Source organism: Macrobrachium rosenbergii, chromosome 25 (genome assembly GCF_040412425.1).
Source record: "Macrobrachium rosenbergii isolate ZJJX-2024 chromosome 25, ASM4041242v1, whole genome shotgun sequence".
In the NCBI taxonomy this organism is placed as follows: Eukaryota; Metazoa; Arthropoda; class Malacostraca; order Decapoda; family Palaemonidae; genus Macrobrachium; species Macrobrachium rosenbergii.
Genome location: NC_089765.1, coordinates 24,171,550 through 24,192,713, shown reverse-complemented (window position 1 = coordinate 24,192,713; position 21,164 = coordinate 24,171,550). Strand labels below are relative to the sequence as shown.

The window sequence follows — 21,164 nt, the reverse complement described above, 5'->3', positions numbered from 1 at the left end:
AGCGCTACTCAGTAATAAAAAACAATTGTATTACTTTATTTTTCTTCGCTTATTTTTCTGATAATTCTTTGTATAATTATACAAAATAAAATAAAAATAAATTTAATCCACATAAAACAAACAACAGGTAAACCAGATGAACTCACTTTTTACAGCTACCTAATGCCTGAACAAATCAATAACTACTGATGGGTCTACTTAGTCCATGTGAGAACGGTTACTTGTAGCTCTTCTGCTTTTTTCTGTCTATAAGACATAAGACAGCATTTGTTTATGCTGTCTGGTCAAACTAGAACTGTGAATGAGGGCCCTATATGACTGACTGGTTTATAGTGAAACAAAGAAAATTCTTCAACATCATTTCACTCATAATTACTCAGCTGGTGAACCTCCATACGAATTAAGGTCGAGAGTAGTGTTGAAACTGAATCTCAAATCATGAACAGAAGAGAGAATCCTCATTACCTGGATTAGGTTTTTTATATACTTCAAAAGCAGATGTTCTGGTGTGCTCCACACCCGGCCGAGATTCAAAAGTACGGGAACCATCTCCTTGGCTTTCTTCGGTGCTTGCCATGTCACCATCACTCTTCTGATAAATCAGCTTCTTTGGTGAACTCTGTCCAAATACATAAGTTACAAAGAAATAATAAAGTATCTCCAATAAGTTTAATGCAAAAGGTTACGTTTTGTTTTTCAGAACAAATTACAAAATTGTAACTTTTGCAATAAAAATTTATGAATATTTATATAATTGTTTCTACAAATATACAGTCTGATTAACACAATTATAGTAAAGCTTCCATTGTTTATCAAAATAATTCAACTGAGGAATATTCAAATAATGTTATCAAAATACTGAGTAGCAAATGGCCTGAACAAAATTTAGCTTATTTATACTGTACTCAACATTTTCACACTGTCACATAATAATATGTATTTAAACTTCAATTGTTCATAGAAAAACTTATTAATCATAATTAGTCCCTATCACTATTGAGGTGGGCACCCAAAAAATATGACCCTTTTAGCTACACAAAGATCAGATTGGTTTGAGGATGACTTGGAGAGGGTAAAATAAAGGGACAAAAACCAGGTGTCCAAGCAATTTCACTGGATTCTTCAAGTAGACTAATACCCTGAGAATGAAGTAATAGTTCGTAACTGAGTAACAAGTACAATAACAAGGTTCAGAGCAAAAACCAGAAGAGATGAAGTAGTTGTAACAATGAAAGTAGTCTACATCTTGTTGGTGAATGGAAACGATTCAGGCTAAATAGAGGAGGAAGTGGAAGAAAAATGCATTGTATCTTCTGCTGGAGGAATTATATGACTCACAACTAACAGTTCCATTGTGTACATATTCAACCCCTTAAACAATCACTCAAACAGCCCTTAAACAGATAATCACTCAAACAGAAGTAACAGAACTGGATTGACTTTTGTTCCTGCTTTTATGACTGCTGAAGTTTTGATTCTTTTAAAGGCAACCAAACTTGAGAATGCCTCAATCTCATGAACAGTCACTCTCGCCAATGAGATTTCCTCAGAGACTTTAGAATATAGTAAAGGATGATCTGTCATAACCAGGGGGATACCATGTTCTTGGAAGAGTTCACTGGGATACCATGTTCTTGGAAGAGTTCACTGGGATACCATGTTCTTGGAAGAGTTCACTGTTTTTGGGTTGGTCAAAAGGAAAAGCCTAGCATCGTCCTCCCTAAGATGTCTTGTCCTTTAAATACAGCAAAAATCAGCCCTTACATGACATGAGGTTGTTTACTATGTTTTCAGATAGGAAAGCTAGAGATTTGCATTTTGGCTACACACTCAAGAAAAAGAAAAGAATGGTCAATGTTTAACCTGGAACAAAGTTATAGAAGTTGGAGAGTGAGGAAGGGTGAGGGCTAAGGAATGGATAAAATGTAAAAGATGGCAACCAATACAGCTGAGGCAGATGGGGAACAGCAAAAATCTTACAGCCACCTTGGATATGCCATGCAAAGAACACAGTGGGTTGTACCTTCACAAGGATGAAACCTTGGAAGAATGCTCTAATAAAAATGCAAATAATCTGAGACACAGAGTGAAGTGACTGATGGAGTTACACGAATGACGTTCAAGATGCAGAGAAAGCATGGAAGTCAGTTTCAATAACTTCCACATGGCTTCCTGTAGACAGGAGATTGAGCAGGGATAGTTTGGGACTCCTGTAATGAATAAGGTACCTGTAGTCAGCAAAGAAAAAAGGAAAAAGTCCAATGCTAACAGAAGCAACACAAACCTCTCAACCTCAAGAAGACATGGTCTTATGGCACTCGTATGCCTTCCTCCTCAACGGATACAGAAATATTTCCTTATACAATAAAACTAGTCATCTCACTAGGAATTGCACTCCCAAAAGATAACCTCAAAGTGGAGAGCCCTGCCTATACAAATAAAAAAAATTATGGAATCAGTCCAAGGAACATAAAACTTTTTTCATATTTTTTCAATGCTGTCACTTACAAGGTGACAATTCAATTCTAATGTGGAAAACACAAAAAAAGACACATAAGTGGAGACTGGAGAATTCAACGATGCAGTGAAAAAATGAATATTGATTAAAAAATATGCTAAACCAAATTAATGAAAAGAAAGGAGACAGTTTACTTCTCAAAGAGTACTCAGCAACTCTTGTTTCTGCTCAGGTCATACAAAAATGGCAGCACTGGTGTGAGAGAAGAGATCTTCCCCAACATGGGCAGCATGTCTTACTAGATAAACCAGCAATTGGGGAAGTATTAATTCTGAACCTGGTATAACTTTCAGTGAATGGTGAGGACAAAAGAACAGCAGACACAGGCAATTGTAAAGCAATGGTATACAGTCTACTAAATATTCTCAACAATTCTAAACATAAGCATATTTATTTACTTACAGCTCCAGGTGATGCCCTGGGTGGAACTGCAGGAGGTGCACCTAGGAAAGTGTTTCGGTCTGAAAAAATGGTTTGAACAAGTTTCTTGCATGGAGAGGAGACAAGCTAATTATTCAAGTAAATATCCAATCATATGTCACTGTAAAATAAATGAAAAATTTATGAACCTGCTGTAAACTGTCAATGTTCTTGATCTATATTCACTAAGAATTTAAAACCTGTGGTAGATGATATGAAAACAGTAAAACAGTAAGATATATTTTTACAGTAAAACACATTTTTTCCAGGAAAACAGTAAAATATGTTTTTACAGTACTTTGATATACTGTACATTTGTCTATAAGCCCATTTATCATGTGTAGCCTTACTCCATGCAAAGGGCTCCAGCCACACCAACTTGATAGATCCTGTAAAGAGAAAAAAAAAATCTCTGTTCATGTCCAGGTTGTGCTCCACTGTCCCATAAGGTGTCATTCAATTCCTCCGTGCTAACCTCCATCTCAAAATGTAAGGGGTTAGGTTCTGTTTATTGAGTAGACTTGGAAACAGTGATGAGTCATAACTGCACCTTGGGTACCAAGATGACTCATATACGGAAACCCTGAGTCCACCAAGGCCTGAAAGTAGTAGAAAAAGATTCTGCACTGTTCTCACAACCCGACTGATTAGGAAAGGCAGACCTTTCCAAACAGTGCTTCAGGATACTTCAACAAAGGAGGGCATCACACCTGAGGCTGATGAACTTGGAACAACAGTTGTTAGCAAAGTATCTGAAAAATAAGGGAAGCTGATATCAACCACAGGCAAAGGTGCAGCAGAATCACATGGTGTCGGAAGGGAAGGCATAGTGTAGGCCATGGTAAAACACTGGAGTACACTGGAACAATTGAGGACAGGTTGTTGAGCACATGTGAGAAGTTGAGTATAAGGGAGCAGTCAAGTGCCAAGGAGCAATCAAGTGCATGGAAGTAGCTGTATACAAGTGGGACTTTGTGTACACAAGCGCAGTCACATACAGGGGGACAGTCAAGTACAAAAAGAAGCTACTGGGATTGTTGAGGAAGGAGGTAAGGGGACCACAGAAGTCAGAAGTAGCTATAGTCAGAGGTACAGGGAGGGAGACAGTGAAGTTGTGTAATTACTGAAGGCAGGAACCAATCAAGAGAGACCACAGGAAGGGAAGCAAAGATCTGTCGGTTGAAAAGACAGGAGTGGACACTGGACACAGCAAAAATTTCTTACTTTAAATGCTTTTGTTGCAAGGTGGTGGCATTGATCAAATCAAAGCCTCACCAGATATGATATAAATCTAAACAGCAGTGGTCAAAGCATCAAGTAACAAGGAAGAGTTGGAAGTACCTCCGCCTGTGGCCTTGGATGCAGAGGAACAACTATATGTAGCAGATATTTATTGAGTGCTAAACAACAGACTGAGGAAAATGCAAAAAAAATTACTTTATTACACTTCTATACCACTGAAAGGCAGAAGTTACTGCATAACAATGAGTAAGTAAATTAATAAAAAAAAAAACAAGCAAAAATTACATGCCATAATCAAAGGAATCCAATGATTTGTTAAAATACTGAAAATATCAGGATCAAAACTAGTGAAATAATGAAAAAAGGCAAGTACTCACAGTAACAAAGAGGTGGTAAACATGCCACCAACTGAGAGGTAAAAGGCACTAAATGAAGTGATAATATTCACACAACTATGTACAGCATATCAGAATGAATTAAACAAGAACACAGATGAATAAAAAAACTGAATGGCATATCCATATATTTAACAGCAGAAGGATGATAATTCTTGGAGAACACAGCAGCATGTGTCTGCTCAAAGTAAAGCCACAAAAGAGGAATGAAAGAACACCCTGTGACAGAATGAAGCAGCCTGAGCATGTACAATGGGGTCTCTCTCTCCTTCCAAGATCTATCAACTTGCTCTAGCTGGGAGACTTTTGCATGGAATAAGGCTATTTATAATTACTAGGTTTGTAGAAACAAAGAATTATTTGTAATGCATGAGGGAGTCCATACACAAACCCACATTACTTTTGAGTTAAGTGATGAATGAAGTACTGTATATGCATGATATCCTGTAAGAGTGAAACATACGGAAACTTCCAGAATAAAAGCCATTCTTTTCAATGCCCTCCATTGCGCTTAATCAACTGTTTCAAAAACAAAGTACAATTTAAAGGAAAGGCATAACAAATGCATTGATTTTTTTCCCCTAATATGACCAACTCATAAATAAAAACTCCAACATCAACAGAGCTTTTCATTTCTACCCTATTACATATTATTGTTCTCAACAGTATATACCAACAAAATCATAAATCTAACTACTGATTCATTTCAGCCTATGCACCTTAATTAAACAAATATCAACCTTTACGTAGATGTACGTACTGCAGTTATAAATACTATACATCTGTCTTCATTTCTGGCAGGTACTTATTACTTGGCATAAGAAACAATCAAAATACAGTGACATCTAAATTTTACTAAAACCTTACTCATGAAAGGTTACTGCAATAAAAAAAAAAATTATAACTTACTAAATTTGTTGAGATCAAGTGAAGATGACCGTATGTGAGTTCTTGCTGGCCTAGGTGGTGGTGGAGGTGGAGGTTCTTTCTTTCCTCCAGGTAATGGTGCACTAGGCATCATTGGCAAACTTGTTGGGCCATACATCCTGAGTCAAAAAAGGTACTGGTTGCAATCTACTTAGTACCCATGTAAAAATTGACTAGTGCTATATATTTCCATACTAAATTATACAAAACTCAATAAAATTACAATACCAAGATAGTTAGTACTGTAGACACAACCTTCATATTACAGTACATTATTTCACATGCAAAAACTAAGATGACATTAAAAGTTTTCTTAGTCTTCATGACCTATTATTAATTTTGCAACTTTTATACATGGCTTTCTTACACTGTATATTTACACAAATAGATTATATAAAATGAGTCATCATTTTTTATGAGTATTGTTTTTATATAATCATTGGTTAATTAAACTACCACTGAGAGGAAGAACCTCACCCATTATCATCAGGAGGGGTTCCTCCAGAAGCCTGCGGTGGTGGTGGTAGACCTCCAGCTCCTGAACCTATCCAAATGAAAAAGGAAAATCTGAAAAACCTCAACAATATCAAAACTAATAAAAAGGTACTGGGCGTGTAGTCTTTGCTTAAACTACTGACAGTCAAGTTACAAGTATACCTATTTTCAAATAAATAACCCAGAAATATCTGAAGCAACCAAGAAAAAAAAAATATTCTGAATTTCCTAATCCATTCCAATATCCAACAATGTAGTAATGAAGTTCTCCTCCTCATAATATTGATAATAAATTTGTCAACTTTGCTTGTTTCTACTGGGTCCACTGTTTCCCTGCTCAGCTATTTTTCTCTTGATCTCATTGTTGTCGTTTTGTTTTTGATGCCTGTTTAGATGATGGCAAGCTAAAAGGCACAAAGTGTACAGATTTAGATACCTATCTCTACTGTGCCTACTTACTGTGCATAAATGAGGATTTACAAATAAGAGTCTACTTTTCATTCATCTATATGTGCTTCCTTATCAACAATACAGAATTCATAATTTTAACCCCCACAGCATAATTTTAACGCCCACAGTTCCAAAAGTAGAAAGGTAGAACATGGTCTTACATATTATGTAAAACAACAAAACACTGATACAATAAAAATAAAAAAGTAAATTTTATATATCTCACTCAATTAAATCCAAAGCTTATAAAAAAAATACACCCAACTGTATAAACAGTTACGTAATGAACACACAAACAGGGATGATTAAACAATGATGGGTAATCCTAATACCACAGCAAAAGTCTGCTTTATGTACAGACTGTCTGGCTAGTAACTTCCAACATGGTGAGCCCAGTCATGTTAACAGTGACAACCACATGATGCCAAAAGGATATTTAGAATTCTGAATATTGTTCACTTGTCTGCGAGCAAACACATGCAAAAATAAAATAGTAAGGTAGGGGAATGCCTGTTACATCACTCTTAAATGTCCTAAAGAATGATTCAATAAAAACCAGTTGTGCTCATACTCAATAGTCATGAAAAACTTTCAGCAGGTGCTGTAAACAACATTGTTCTGAAAAAGCCTAAATCTCAATTCTAGTCCTTACCCGCTGGTTTTCTAGGCAGAGGCCGTTGTATAGACTTAATGTCTTGGCTTTCAGGTGTCTTTTTAGGACTGGGCTGTAAGGGAGGGGAGGTCGTAGAAGGTGCTGTCTGTGGAAGATCATTTGAACTCGCAGCTGCAGCAGAAAGATTATTGGGAGTTCCAGTATTATCCGGGCTAAATGATGCAGGACCCTCCACATCAGGTACATCTAATCTTTTAGATTCCGGAGTCAAGCGAAGTGCTTTGGGATGAAGAATCTTTGGATCCTGCAGAGGAGAGGTAGAAAAGAGTACTTTAGGGTGATGTAAACAAGTACATAAAGAATATATTCAAATTATAAATAAATCAGTATCTACAGAAATATGAAAAAACCAACTAGGAATGTTATAATCACTAATATGGAAAACTTGCTTTGTGACACATAAACAGTTTCCTGAAAATTACTGTTAAGTCTTCTTCCATATTTACTTCAATAACTACAGTACCTTAAACATTTCATCATAATCATAGCTGAAGTTATGGAAAGAACAGCAAGAAACTTGAAAAATGAACCAAGAATTGTTACATTTTCAAATACTGTAGGTGGAACTGCTGTTACCTGCACTTTGATAACACTAAATCATTTAAGTTTGCTCAAGGTCATAAAATCTAAAATCTTATAAGAAACAAAAATCATGAAAAACATTTCTCATCAACAGATAATATAAAATTTAGATTTTCATGGAACTGGTATCTAAAGGATACTTGCAAAAATTGAATTTTAAAAATTTATCTTTTATTACGAGATACTACCGAGTCCTCCACCCAAACTTGTAGTTCTTAACCTACTACTCTGAATATGACTAACAATAAACTATATAACTAACAATAAACAACAGAAATTCAAGCAAAACTAAGAAGGGATGCTACAAAGTTCTAATATTAAAGCAACTAACAGACAATAACGATTATGCCCAATTCCATGTACACAGATGAATAACCTAATGCTACCACTACCTACCAGCCTGCATGCAGGAATAGGAAGCAATTAATACCAGAAAGGACATTATACACTAGGGTTTCATGTATTTACGAAAGACCAAGTATGTGGGCTAATGCAAATGATGGGGCTTTTGTTAGACAATAATACATTGCTGTACCAAAACCAACACAGTACCTTGCAGTCATGAAATATTTCATAACTTTGCAGTTACCAAATAAAGTATGAGTGCACTCACCTGTTCCACGGCCGACTTTTGAAAATCAAAATTGACTGGCTTCAGTCCAGGTGATGTACTAGTGGGGGAATCAACAAACTTAGTCCACTGAGGAAGAAAAAAAAAAAGGGGGAAAAGGCTACTTTAGAAGACTCGTCAATTACTACGGATTATCTGATTAAAACCATTTTTAAAATTTATATTGCATGACAGTTTTATAACTATCACAATAAGACTACTGTAATTGCAGAACTAGCCTACAGAATTGGCACTAACTGGAAAAACTTAAGCACTATGTCCAACACTGAGAAGGGATACTGTGCAAAACATAACACACCAATGATATATTTAAATCATAATAAGCAAAAAATCAGCAACAACAGTTAAAACAAAAAAAGAGAGATGTGTGTACATACAAAGAAACAAAAGAAAATCAAAAATAATGGCACCTGCAACTGGTGAAAGTAATACTCACTCATGTCAAAGGTCAAATTAAAAGAAGAAAAAAAGCAAGTATCGAACTAACAAAACACAACCAAAAAAAAAATAAAATAAAAACTCAAGAATTATTAAGAAAAACAAATAGGAAAATGTGTGAATGGAAGTGAATCTTGCAATTCCTGGGAGTAACACAACATAAGTGTGTTCTACAGACTGATGCACTTGGGAAAATCTTGTCCACTGGAAGTGTTCTTGTCTGTTAAGTGTGGAGTGCTGACTACAGGATAGGAATATATATACTAATGTGACTTATGTTAAAACAAACTAAAAATTCACCCGCATAGCCACTGTGTAGCTACATCCTGAAACTAACAACTCAATACTACCAAAAGTTTAGTTCAACTGCAGCTCACTAACTCAAATGCACATATAAGGACAATCATTGTCATTCATTGCTAGTGTCACAGAATTAATCCAGATGGCAACCTAGTGGATCTGATAAAATCACTCTGAAAAACTGCCAGGTGTCAATAACTGGTAAAACTAGTAAAAAGTTAGTTTTTGGCAGGTGTCACAGTGGGATTCCAAAATTGTACTGCTTAGTTATGATTTTTCTAGCTTCAATCACCTATTCAACACTTCAATTGTCCACTCAAGAGAACTTGGTGTCATGGTATAAATAAAAGTAAGAGACTTCATGTACGAACACATTACTAATATGAAAACACAAGCGAAATAAACTACTCACAGCTGTGGCTTCTTTACTTCTTGAAGGTGAAAGGGGATCTGGAGTTGTTCTTGCTGCGGTTTCAGTGTCTGGTGCAGCAGATGCACTTGCAACATCTGAGGAGTTCCCAGATGCAATGCAATTCCCTGCTTCACCTCCACTACTTCCACTTCTCTGTAAATGTTGGGTATAAATATTTATTCAAGTTTTATTCACAAAAGTACCATTAAACTGAACCATATAGTGTATAAACAAAAAATGGATCACTACCTTTAATAAACTGTGAGACACCAATTTATATCTGTGTGAACATGAAATGTAAGAAGGGGTGGCAATAACAAAAAAACAAATGGCTGAAACTGTATGCCTGTAATAATTATTGTACAATAAAAAGGACTCATGGTCCCATCAAATTTGTTACACTATACTCTTGTTTTACTACAATGAATTAGCCTACTTAAATACTCCACAGTAATTGAGAAATAGCCCAAGCCCAGAGAGTGCCTTACTGTCACAAACAGTTTTAAAATATCCATTCATGATTTGCCATTCTTTTGCTCACATAGCTTTGCATGGCTTCATGAAACCATCATTCTGACAGTTATAAACTAAAAGTCTGAATACCCAAATAATGTTAAGATATAACTGTAACCTAAGCTATTAACTTTTTACATTGACATTCATTAATTTAAGGTTAATGGAATACACTGTATATAATGTTTTTATTCTTTACTTCTACTGCTTTATGGGTTAAATAACTGCAAGGTCAGGCGAAGGTTTTAGGGAAGCCTAGCACAGGCTAAGCATAAGAATATTCCTTTAACTGCATTTTGCAGTTTTTCCAATCCTCTTTGGAAATGTTAGTAAGTTGAGAGGTCACAGTACTGCATAAGAGCTAACAATACTGTAGTAATAATGCTCTTTTAGTCTATTAATTTAGATACACATCAGTTTACCTGGGTCTTGAACAACCAGATTCAGCTGTTCAGCCAAGAACCCAATGAAGACAACTTACCTCTAGGTGTCAGTTTTACGGTACTCCTTCAGTAAACACCTCTCCAAGAGAAATTTCACACTTACCTCTTCTATCTGGTGTTCTAACTTTTGATAACACGTCAGGGATAGTACTAATACCATAGTGTGCTCTATGTGCCATACTGAAAATGGAATTTAAAGTTATTTCCCTCCCTTCAGCCCAGATTTGCTACTTTTTCCTTTGCTTTTCATCTGTTCCTTTTGACCCCTTACCTCAACAATACCTTACTCCAGCTGTCACCTCTTACATCAAATCAACTTCTCTGGGCAAATGCTACGAGTCTAAGAAATGGGACTCAGTGGTCTCAATACAGTAATCTGTGATAACACATGATCATTTATAAATATTTTCGGTAAAATAATCATTAATTTATTGAACATTCAAAAAGATTTAAAAATTCCAGATGAAGTCCCACACACTAATAAATAAAGTTCATCTTTCATTAACCCAAATACCATATGAAAGAGGCTAGTGCCACTTTAAATATTCCACCAAGTACCAATTCTAGACTCACAGGGCTGATCTGATGGATTGGTTCTTCAAAGCAGTAAACATTTAAGCAAGGCAGAGCCAGAGAAATTATACTGGTTGGTAATAAGACACCCACAGAAATTAGATGAGAAGTAACATGGCATGCTTCAATAAGCTTTCTGTACTACTTAAAGAATGCCACACAGGGTAATGTAAGAAGTACCAGTTATAGGCACCAAAGTTACTATGCTCTGCACATGTGAAAATGACAGATTTTCAGAGGTCAAGCATGTTCTCAAGTATCAAGAGATCCTTCTATCCAAAAAACCATGCATCACATGAACTGATAAAACAGAGAAATAGATGTGCATCTATACTCTATAGTACCTGCATTAGAGGATTAAGTGATGGTGGAAGGGTTTCTGGCAATTCTATGTGATTTCTTCTTAGGACTACGAGATGCATGGCAGTGAAAAACTCTTCTAATGATAATGCTCCATCCCTAGTAACATCTGCAAGTTGCCTGAGGAATGCAAGAAGAAATTTTAGCATTTGAAGGTTTAACAAATGTTCTTAAAACAGTACCTACAAAGGAGTCAAGGGAGTGTTTACATAAAAAACTTATTATAAACATGTCATTATATGAAATGAAACGCCCTTGTTCGTGAATTTTAAAGAGCTTAACTAATGATACTTCTAATAACACGAAAAAATATGAATGTCCTTTAACAAACTATGGTAAAGTTGTACAGGAAGAACTGAACATAACAATGAGTCACATATGAGTACCTGGGATGGTTAAAAATATTCAAATTTTCCATAGAATACAAACCATTTTACATTGGACTTTAACTGGCAAACAGCACCATCTGGAATATCAAACATAAGTACTGTACACAGAAAGCAGCATGGTGCCAAATGGAAGCATTCTACTAAAGATGAATGAAAAATTGGCAGCCTAAGTTAAATGAGTTTATGGCTACTCACACATTTCAGTGTTTTAAAAGTTCAAATAAATTTCTAAACTATGTACAGAATCTTATTTTAAAGACTATGAATAATGTAGGAGAATAAATCAGTTCGCTCTTCTGTGCAATGACTTCTCTGAGGTTGGTCAGTTACCTCAAGATCTGACACTATTAGTTAGTCAAGATTAATGTACAATGCAAGATAACACGGCTAAACTCGGCAATGTAACTCAGTAGAAATGTAGTGAAAATATCAAGGTGTTTTTCCTAATTTCTGTTTCATGGAACCTGTGAACCAACCAAAAAAAAGTAATTCATTGCTAACTTAAGCAAACAAATATGGATTCAAACTTCCTTTGTACCAACATCAACTAGAAACGTCTCAGGTGGACTGTACAAGTAGGAGGAGAAACCCTCCCCTTGCTCACTTTCCAGCTTAATCACTTTTTACTGATCCTGCAACGTATGATTGCTGAAACCAGTCACAAGAAGTGAGTCCAGAAGACATTTAATACATACTCAACAACCACCATATACTCAGCATTGAAAGCCCACGAAAACTGAAAGGAGTGAAAGGAAAAAGGATAACACTCACTTCACTCTCGACGGCACAGCTTTGCAAACTGTGCAGGAAGAGAAGTGAGTGCAACTGGCACAAGGGAAGGGGAGCTTGAAAAGGGAAGGTCCTAACTAGCATAACAAGCAATTATCACTGGAATTAGTCTTAAAAACTAATTTACACTGAGACTCCTGTATTTATAAGAAATATTTTCTATGATTGAAAAGGGCATTCAGTATTTAACACACCCAGATCTATGGACCCATAATGGTTGAGTAATCATACAATATTTCCTTGTTATATCACAAAATTAATTATATATTTTTCCTTACCAGATTTTACTCAGTTCATGAACTGGCAATTTTGACTTTTCAAAAAATTCTTTGGCATCATTTCCAGAGAGCAATGCAGTCAGATCTCCTTGCATAGACCGAAACTGGTCAGTGTAGTAATTCCTTTGTTCTTCGGTTATAGTCCACACATCGTATTCCTCCTCATCAGATGACTGATGGTCAGAGGAGTCTTCCTCTGTTCCTAACAGCTGTCTGTGTTCATCATTAACTGAAAGCAGACAACACAGTTACGAATAAAAACTAATATAAACAGTGTTTCAATTGTTTCAGTGGGCATGTCAATATTCATATGAAAAATCCCTGCTCAATACCATTCAACTGTTTGACTCATCCTGTTTCATGAGTAACATTGCCAAATGAAAACTAAAACAATTATAGTTTTCCATGAAGTGCATACATACACATTAAATATACACTGTATACAAGAGATATCATTATCAAAACTGATAAATTATGAAATTCTTTAAGGGGGAAAATAGAAAAATTACATACAGTATTTCTCTCAGCTTATTTCTTCTCTATGTTGTGGAGAGTGAGAACATGATAAAGAAAACTAAGTTAATTAAATATGAAGAATAATATACAAGGATGATAAAAATACATATTCAACAAATGTGGATAAAATGCATTAAATAAAAAATTTTTATAGCAAACCCACCATTTACCGTAAAACATTCGAGATCTTCACGAAGCTTAGATTCAAAAGTAGTAAAAAATCACCTGCTGGACAGCTAGTAGCAATATGTATGCACCAAATGGATTTGGATCACTGAGGGGAAAGTCCTTTACTCTTAAAGGTAAAGGATGCCAAGTTTGATTTTGGTTACTTGGAGATGCATCCTTGATATCAATTCAGCTGTGAAGACAAACTCCTTCCCTCTACCCATGGAAAATTACTTGCAAAACACACCTTGTCTGTTAACTAGTCTCTAAGGCATCACACCAAAGGAAGACCATTTAGGATGATAATGCAATAATGGAGGCTGATGAACTGACAGGGACCAAAGTAAACCAAATAGTCATCACATTTAGCTTGGACACATTACCTGGATAAAATCACTAAATCTCATCAACCAAACCAGGATACTTGTTTACAAAACAGAAAACCAGCAATACTTGTTTGGTCACAGCAGTGCAACAAAAGAGCTTAGGAGGGTTCTCAGAGTTCCATACTTATAGACACTGACTGTGAATGACCGATGAAAGGACTTAGTGTAAGGACTTAGTGTCCTAAGATAACCAATCTAGGTAACAGGCCTGTTAAGTTTTCAAGCTCCTGGGTTTGAGAGAGTTCAAGCTCAATGTGACAAGAAATTCTAATGCTACTGTCATCTTCATATTCAAAAGGTAAAAGCTTGAAGATTTGCGTTGACTCTTCTGAACAGCAATAAACTGCATGAGACTAGAGACTAATGAGGTTGCCTTTGTACAGCATCCAAAACAGATGGCTGACTGGCAATGCAATTGCTATCCAGAAGCTGGGCCATCAAGAAGAAATTCAGAAATGTCAATAAGGATGAAGTCTCACTGGAACCTAGTAGAGACAGCTGGAACTCCTAGAGATTACCTTGATGAACATACCATCCAGGTCCTGTATTCCACAGACAAGACAGGCATCTACAGCAGATAGAATACAATACAGACTTTAGGCCAAAGGCCAAGTGCTCCGATCTATGAGGTCATTCAGTGCTGACATGGAAACCGACGGTCAAAAGGAGGAAAAGCTAGCTGTTCCCCTATGAATCAATTGTCAGAAAAGGGTAAAAAGTAAAATGGAAGAAAATGTGAGCAGAGGTACTGTAAAAGGAATGAAAGGGGTTGCAGCCGAGGGCCGAAGGGGCGGTGTAAAAATCCTTAAGTAATGCTTACAGTGCACCACATGAGGTGCACTGACAGCTCTACCCCCATATGGGGCTCTACAGCAGATATGCCTCACAGTGAAGTCCAAGATAGACTGTCCGAGTTGACATGGAATTCCCAGCTGGCCTAACCTAAGCACTAAAAAGAGGTATTGAAGTCCTACAACTGTTGATGCCATTACAAGCAACCTAATCAAAATGCAGAGCTTAAAATATAAGTATCTCAGAACTGACCCCACTAACACAAGGGTGTAAGTGTACTTCAGGCTGAAAGATGTTTTGAAGAACTCCATCCTTATTTCACCCTAAGAGTCACTGTCAAGTGACTGAAAATTTGGAGATTCTATCTAACTCCTGTCTTGAAAAGGTTAACTTGATTTCCATCATGAAGGCCCAGTTTATCCATGATTTCTAGCCAAGAGATCCTACAATTGCAAAAAATCCCATCCTCATCTTTAACATCTTCCTTCCCATGGGACCTGTTGCTGGTGCAGCCATTTTGCATGGTTTGAATGGGCAATATTGTCCTTTCCTGCTGTAAATGTCATGAAGAAAAAGAATGGTAGAGTGTCCAAAGATCTTGATACCAGCTCGTGGAGTACGGGGAACAGAACTGGCCTTTCACAGTGTCTCACCCTTGGTACATGGCCCTAGATACCATGGGCAGATGTTGATCCTTAGCACATGGAGATCTTGTCCCGACATTTCTAAGCCGAGTGGCTGTTGCTTCACTATGTTCTTCAGTCCAGTCTATACAGTCTCCCATACAAACCCTCCCACCTCTTGCAAGGGAAACAGCTCCATTATTTACACCCATGTATGACAAACAAAACCTGAAACTAATCAACTTAACTAATGTTTATTAATCATCAACTAGTTAAGTCCTAATTCACATACCAATAACACTGGAGAAACAGAAGACATACTAGCTGGAGGAGCAGTTTTCCTCTCAAACTAATAATAAGCTGTGCAAACAGTACTTTTTATTACTGAAATACGGTCCAACATGGCGAGGCAAGGCAGTATAAACCTCACCCTCTGGTAACCCCACCAAAATAAGTGAAAGTTGATGACTTTCTGCACGATTTCCACAACTTTTGTTAATTACACAATTGAAATAAAGGTAATTAATTACAGGGGAACAGTGTATATGTGATTAAAGAGAAATAGGTTTAATTAGTGAAATAAAAACATAGGAATACAAAGCTTGTTATCAGTAACCTTTGAGATTCTTACCAGCCTAGAACCCATCAATCTGAGGTGCAGGCATTGGGCTGCTAGCCAGCCAAAAGACAATTAATTTTTTAATTTGTAATGAGATAATCGGGATTCAAGAAGACCTTGAATATGGGCAAATATAAAAGATGAGAGTGTTGTGAAAAAGACTAAAATTAAGGGATCACAATTCTACACAGCTGCACCTACCAAGGGAATACTATGCATAACATACAGTACTCATTTACATTACAGGTTTTGACGTCTGTAATCAGACCTTTGCGGATAATACACAATCATAAAATATGTCAAAGATTAACAATAGCATGGGGTATGGTAATGTAACATAATCAAATTAGTGCTAACTTAGACCATGCCAGTGAGTATGAGCTTGACTCCAGCTCTTTTCATGAACACTATTAGTTGGGGTTGGAGAATCAGACGCAGGCGACGATACAGAAGGGGAGCGGGCCAGCATTCTTGCCGACGGGTCACTCATCCTCTCATCTGCCCCATCACCATCTTCACTCTCCATCATGCGATATCCACCATCAACCATCTGCAAACAAAAATAACCATGGCTGTGAGATGACCATAAACCAGAGTACAATACAGGATAGTTATTTTCTTCTATATCATCTGTACATCCATAGACACATACATATGGCATAAGTAAACTGATGGGATCTGTTATGACAAATAATAGCTATTAGTATACAGGCAGTACCCAGTTATCGGCAGGGTTCCGTTCCCGACAGCGTGATGATAACCAAAAATCACCGACAACTGAAAATCGGCGATAATAAAGCCAATCCTCAGTTACCGGCGCCGATAACTGGGGACCAGCGCTGCTGATAACCATGGATCATCGCCGATAACCGTAGACTGGTGCCGATAACCAGGAATCAGTGTCGAAAATTCGGTTATCGTCGTCGCTAGACAAGCACCAGAAAACTGGATTGCCGATAACTGGGGACTGCCTGTACTAAAAATTGTAGTATCTTATCATACAAAACATTTACTAAAATGAAAAGCTATAGCAATGATTCAGAACACTGGAAACGCATTACATGAGATGTGTTGCAGTCAGAATCGCTGAGCTGGATGAGGTCTGGACTCGATGCATATTCCTTGGAAGTGAAAGTTAGACTGTTTTCTGAAAAATTAAATTAATACAATACAGTATACAGAATCAAATTTCCTGGCATCTTATGGATGGGTCTAATTGCAAGAAAACAGTTTTAATTATAAAATGCAACAAATATGTTTTTATAATAAAATTAAGTTTCATATATACTTATCAAGTAATTACATAGCTAATAGTTTCACTTGCGTGCCAGTTTAAATTAAAAGATCGCGGTAGCACTTTGATTGTTTAGTGTAGGTGACTAGTCCAGCCCACTAACAGGAATACTAGGAATTATTTAGCAGACATCATCTTTCTGTTTGTGCCCTCATGTCCATCAGAGGGGAGGAGAGCGGGCTCTGATTCTGTAATTACTTGCTAAGTACATATGAAACTTAATTTTATTATGAAAATAACTTTTTCATATAAGTAACTTGCCAAGTAATTACATAACTGTAGCTACATCCCACACTGATAGGAGGTGGGATACATGGGCATATTCTACTCCAAAACATTAAGTCTTGGTAATGAGTTTGAAACAGAAAAGTTGCTAGCACTGAAGACAATGCTTGTCGTTTCATTATCTGTTAAGAAAGCTATTGCAGCAGAATACTGCCTCTGATTGGTGCTCATCTCAACCTGTAGTGGTATGGCGATAGAGCTGTGGAGCGCCTCTACTTGAGTGGGAGCTTTGAAGCAAAGAGTATTCCAATGGCTAGCAAAGCATCAATAAGTGCCCTTGCCCTGGGTACAGTACCAAAATGAAAAACAATCACACAACGCTGTCACATTATACCCCCTGGCTCCCCAAAAACTCGGCACCTTACTACAAGGTGGAGCGATAGTAGGAGAAAATCCTAAGCTTCCTCCCTCAATACCATGCCAGTTACTAATAATGGTCCCAAGGTACTGCAAAATTTTCAAACACAATTTTAACTTTCAAGAAAAATGTGAGAAGTGACAATCGATAATACTTCCAGTAGGCCGATTGCAGAACGGATCTAAGTGGCATATTGTTCCTGAAAGCTAATGAGGTAGAGGCTATTCTGATGTCATTGGCTTTCACTCAAAAATTAGGCAAATTGTTCTCCTGAATCTGAGAATGCATCTCTAAAATAAAGTTCACTTGAGATGAAGGACAATGCTTTCTTAGTCAGAGAAAAGACAGGTTCTTATCAGAACACCATAGGTTATGGATGGCCATCTGATCTACAAGGCTTGCTCAGGTAACACCTGAAAGCTAATTACTTAAAGGAGAAAAAACACATCCAGGGCTTGGATGGGTCCTCGTTCCTGGTAAAAATCCAAGGGTAAACGAGCAAACTGCATCTCCTTGTGAAATACCTACTCTAAAACGATGGCTCAGATCTCGTTAATATGTTTTAGCAGAAGCCAAGGTCACCAGGAAGATAGCCTTCCGGGTAAGGTTTCTCAGAGAAGCTGAATGTAGGGGATCAAAAGAGGGACCTGTCAATCACTTCAACACTACATCCAGGTTCCAGAAGACCAGGTTTTCCTTCCTTGCTTGGACGTGTTAAAGGACAAGATGGGGTCATTAATATTTAGGTACAATGAAAGACCTAGGATCCTTTGCTTAAACACTGAGTTAAGCATAGTTTGAAACCATTTTACAAGAGGTTCCAGATCTCCTCAGATAAAAGAGGCAATCTGCAACTTGAGTCATAGATGTCTCAGAAGAAGAGACTTAGAGTCTGAGACACCCACTTCAAAAAATCACTCACTTAGTCTGGTAGATGGAGCTAGAAGACTGATGTCTGCCACCTTTCAATAGCCTCTTCTAGCACGTCTTGAAAAAATCCTTTGTTCTGACAAGCGCCCAGACAGTCTGAACCCTATCCAAGCAAGAGCAGACCAGTCTTGAAGTGAGGTTATCTGAATAGATACATATTGTGGAAGGAGTCTTGGAGGGTCCACCAACAACTGTAGCAGGTTCAGAAACCATTACTTCATGGTTCAGAACAGGGCTAAGAGGGTCATCATAACACTGTGATGAGCCTGAAACTTGTTCAGCCCTTCCTTGACCATGTCAAAAGGCAAAAAAGGCATAGAGGTCCAGGTTGGACCAGTCTTGCAGCATGGTGTCTGTTCCCCATGCTAGAGGGTTTGGGGTTGGAGAACAAAAGGGAGGATGGCGAAGGTTCCTTGAAGTGGCAAACGGGTCCAAAGTCAGCCTGCCCCACAGATTCCACAGATCTCAACAGACCAGAGACCCAAGGTCCACTCGGCGGGAAGGACATGCTTCTGACGGCTCAGTGCATACGCCAGAACTTATTAGTTTGCCCTGAATAAATCGAGTGACTAGAAAACTCAATTTTGATCTGCCCACAGTAGTTCTCTTGCTGTTTGGTGGAGAGAAAATGAGAGACAAAGCAAGAGAGAGAGCCTCCTTGTTTACATATTTACGTTAGGACTGTGGTCTTGCCTAAAAGGACTACCACAGTCTAGGTGTGAACTAAGTGAAAAGCTTTCAGCTCTCTGACATAGATGTGAAGGTTCTGTGTTTCCGGGGACTACATCCTGGAAACTATCCAGTTCCCCAAGTGGGCTCCCCAACCTAGATCCAAGGCGCTGAGTAGAAGTCTAGGTCTGGGCTCACAGGATGAAGGAACTTCCCTTCCAAAAGTCTATGTTCAGACAGCCACCACTGTAGGTCCAACTTTAATATAGGGCTATGGGAAAAAAAACAAAGGTTTCCAGCTGTGTTTCTCTGTCCCAGTTGTTCTTGTGTTCAAAACCTTTGAGCACTTTTCCTTCAAAGGGAATCAAAGAAGTCAGTCGTCCAGGTAAAGACTAGCTGCCGACCCTGTGGACTCTCTAACAGCCATGCGGACACATGGACATCCGTGAGGACTCAACTTCTTATGTGGACTCGATAATGCTAGGTTGGACTCGACAACCTTGTACAGGCCGAAGACTTATGCAGAACTGCACGTGACGGAAAATATATCCAGCAAGCTTAGAACAAGCTTGAAAAAATTCATAAAAGCCACAGAAGCCTAGGCACGGACATAACAGTGACCTTGTCAAAAACCAGACTGTGACACATCCTTCTGCAGATCAGACACAATTCTTTTAACTGTGTCCTGAGGGAAGATGTGATGTAGGTCCCGAGGTGAAAATAACAGGTCTGACTGAGACTGTGTGACTCCCTCAGTAGTAAAGGAGCACCAGAGTTCTCTTTTCTTGAGATATCAAAGTGAAAAAGCAGAAATCTCTAAAAGTCATCTCAATCATCCTTGCCCGCGCAGGACAGGACTCAGAGATAATCCGAGGCGATGTCACTTGATTAATAAACTGGAAGTCCTCTATCTTCTTAGCCAGTGCCCCGCCTGCCAAACAAGAGAGCTAGGAGCTTTAAAACCTTGACAAGATCTTCAACAAGTAGATCTAGTTCCGTCAAAGCATCACGGAGAGGAAAGTCAAAAGACACTTTGTCTTACTTCCTTGATGTGAAAATCAAACTCCCAACTCCTTGAGAAACTTCTTAGATGATGAAAAAATGCCAGAGGAGGGAGCTTTCTTCAATAACCTCAAAAACTTGGAACACAAATATCCTTGTCTGCAAAGGGCAGGACTTCGAAACACTACCTGTTGTGGAGGGGGTGCCTGGGCTGAATCAGGGACTTCTCGATATGCAGTTGAATGCTCTACTACTAAGCTACAACGCCCTAAAAGGAGGGTGTGTTGGCTTGATGCAAACTATAGGCAAAGGAGGAACAGACTTAAAGGAGACAAAATACTTGTGAGCAGGCTGTACGGTGTTCAGATGTGGGAGACTGATAATGAAAAGTTGGCACCAGGTGAGTGGGGACTGGCGCTGGCCATCTGAAAATCAGAGCCAGGCGTTCAATCAGGAACTGGCACTCAAGAAAGAACGACAGTGCATTCTTAAAAAAGGCAGGCACTGAGTACTATAGTGCTGAGCACTCGGGAACTGGTGTCGGGCATTCAGGAATTGATGCTGGGCAAACAGGAACTGGTGCCGGACACTAGAAGGCTTAGGCCGGGAGCTCAAGAGGACGCGGAAAAATTGTCCATGAGAGGGGGCTAGGCATTCAACAGTGGGAGCCAAGTACTAGATAGATAGTGCCATT

At 38.0% G+C, this 21,164-nt stretch overlaps 1 protein-coding gene across 5 annotated transcripts in view; it reads right to left on the bottom strand.

The window, feature by feature from the left end:
• The window catches only part of Reps (RALBP1 associated Eps domain containing), a 44,363-nt gene that overhangs the window by 9,776 nt on the left and 13,423 nt on the right, over positions 1-21,164 (bottom strand). For 2 of the 5 annotated variants that reach the window (XM_067127110.1, XM_067127106.1), the window contains exons 3-13: positions 16,994-17,079; positions 16,290-16,482; positions 12,829-13,057; positions 11,357-11,492; positions 9,484-9,636; positions 8,316-8,402; positions 7,100-7,364; positions 5,980-6,046; positions 5,485-5,621; positions 2,921-2,979; positions 466-619 (exon numbers count right to left, since the gene is read on the bottom strand). In XM_067127110.1, the coding sequence (XP_066983211.1) occupies positions 466-619; positions 2,921-2,979; positions 5,485-5,621; positions 5,980-6,046; positions 7,100-7,364; positions 8,316-8,402; positions 9,484-9,636; positions 11,357-11,492; positions 12,829-13,057; positions 16,290-16,482; positions 16,994-17,079 (1,566 nt within the window). The remainder of the gene's footprint in view (positions 1-465; positions 620-2,920; positions 2,980-5,484; positions 5,622-5,979; positions 6,047-7,099; positions 7,365-8,315; positions 8,403-9,483; positions 9,637-11,356; positions 11,493-12,828; positions 13,058-16,289; positions 16,483-16,993; positions 17,080-21,164) is intronic. The other 3 variants (XM_067127107.1, XM_067127108.1, XM_067127109.1) reach the window with 3 other exon arrangements.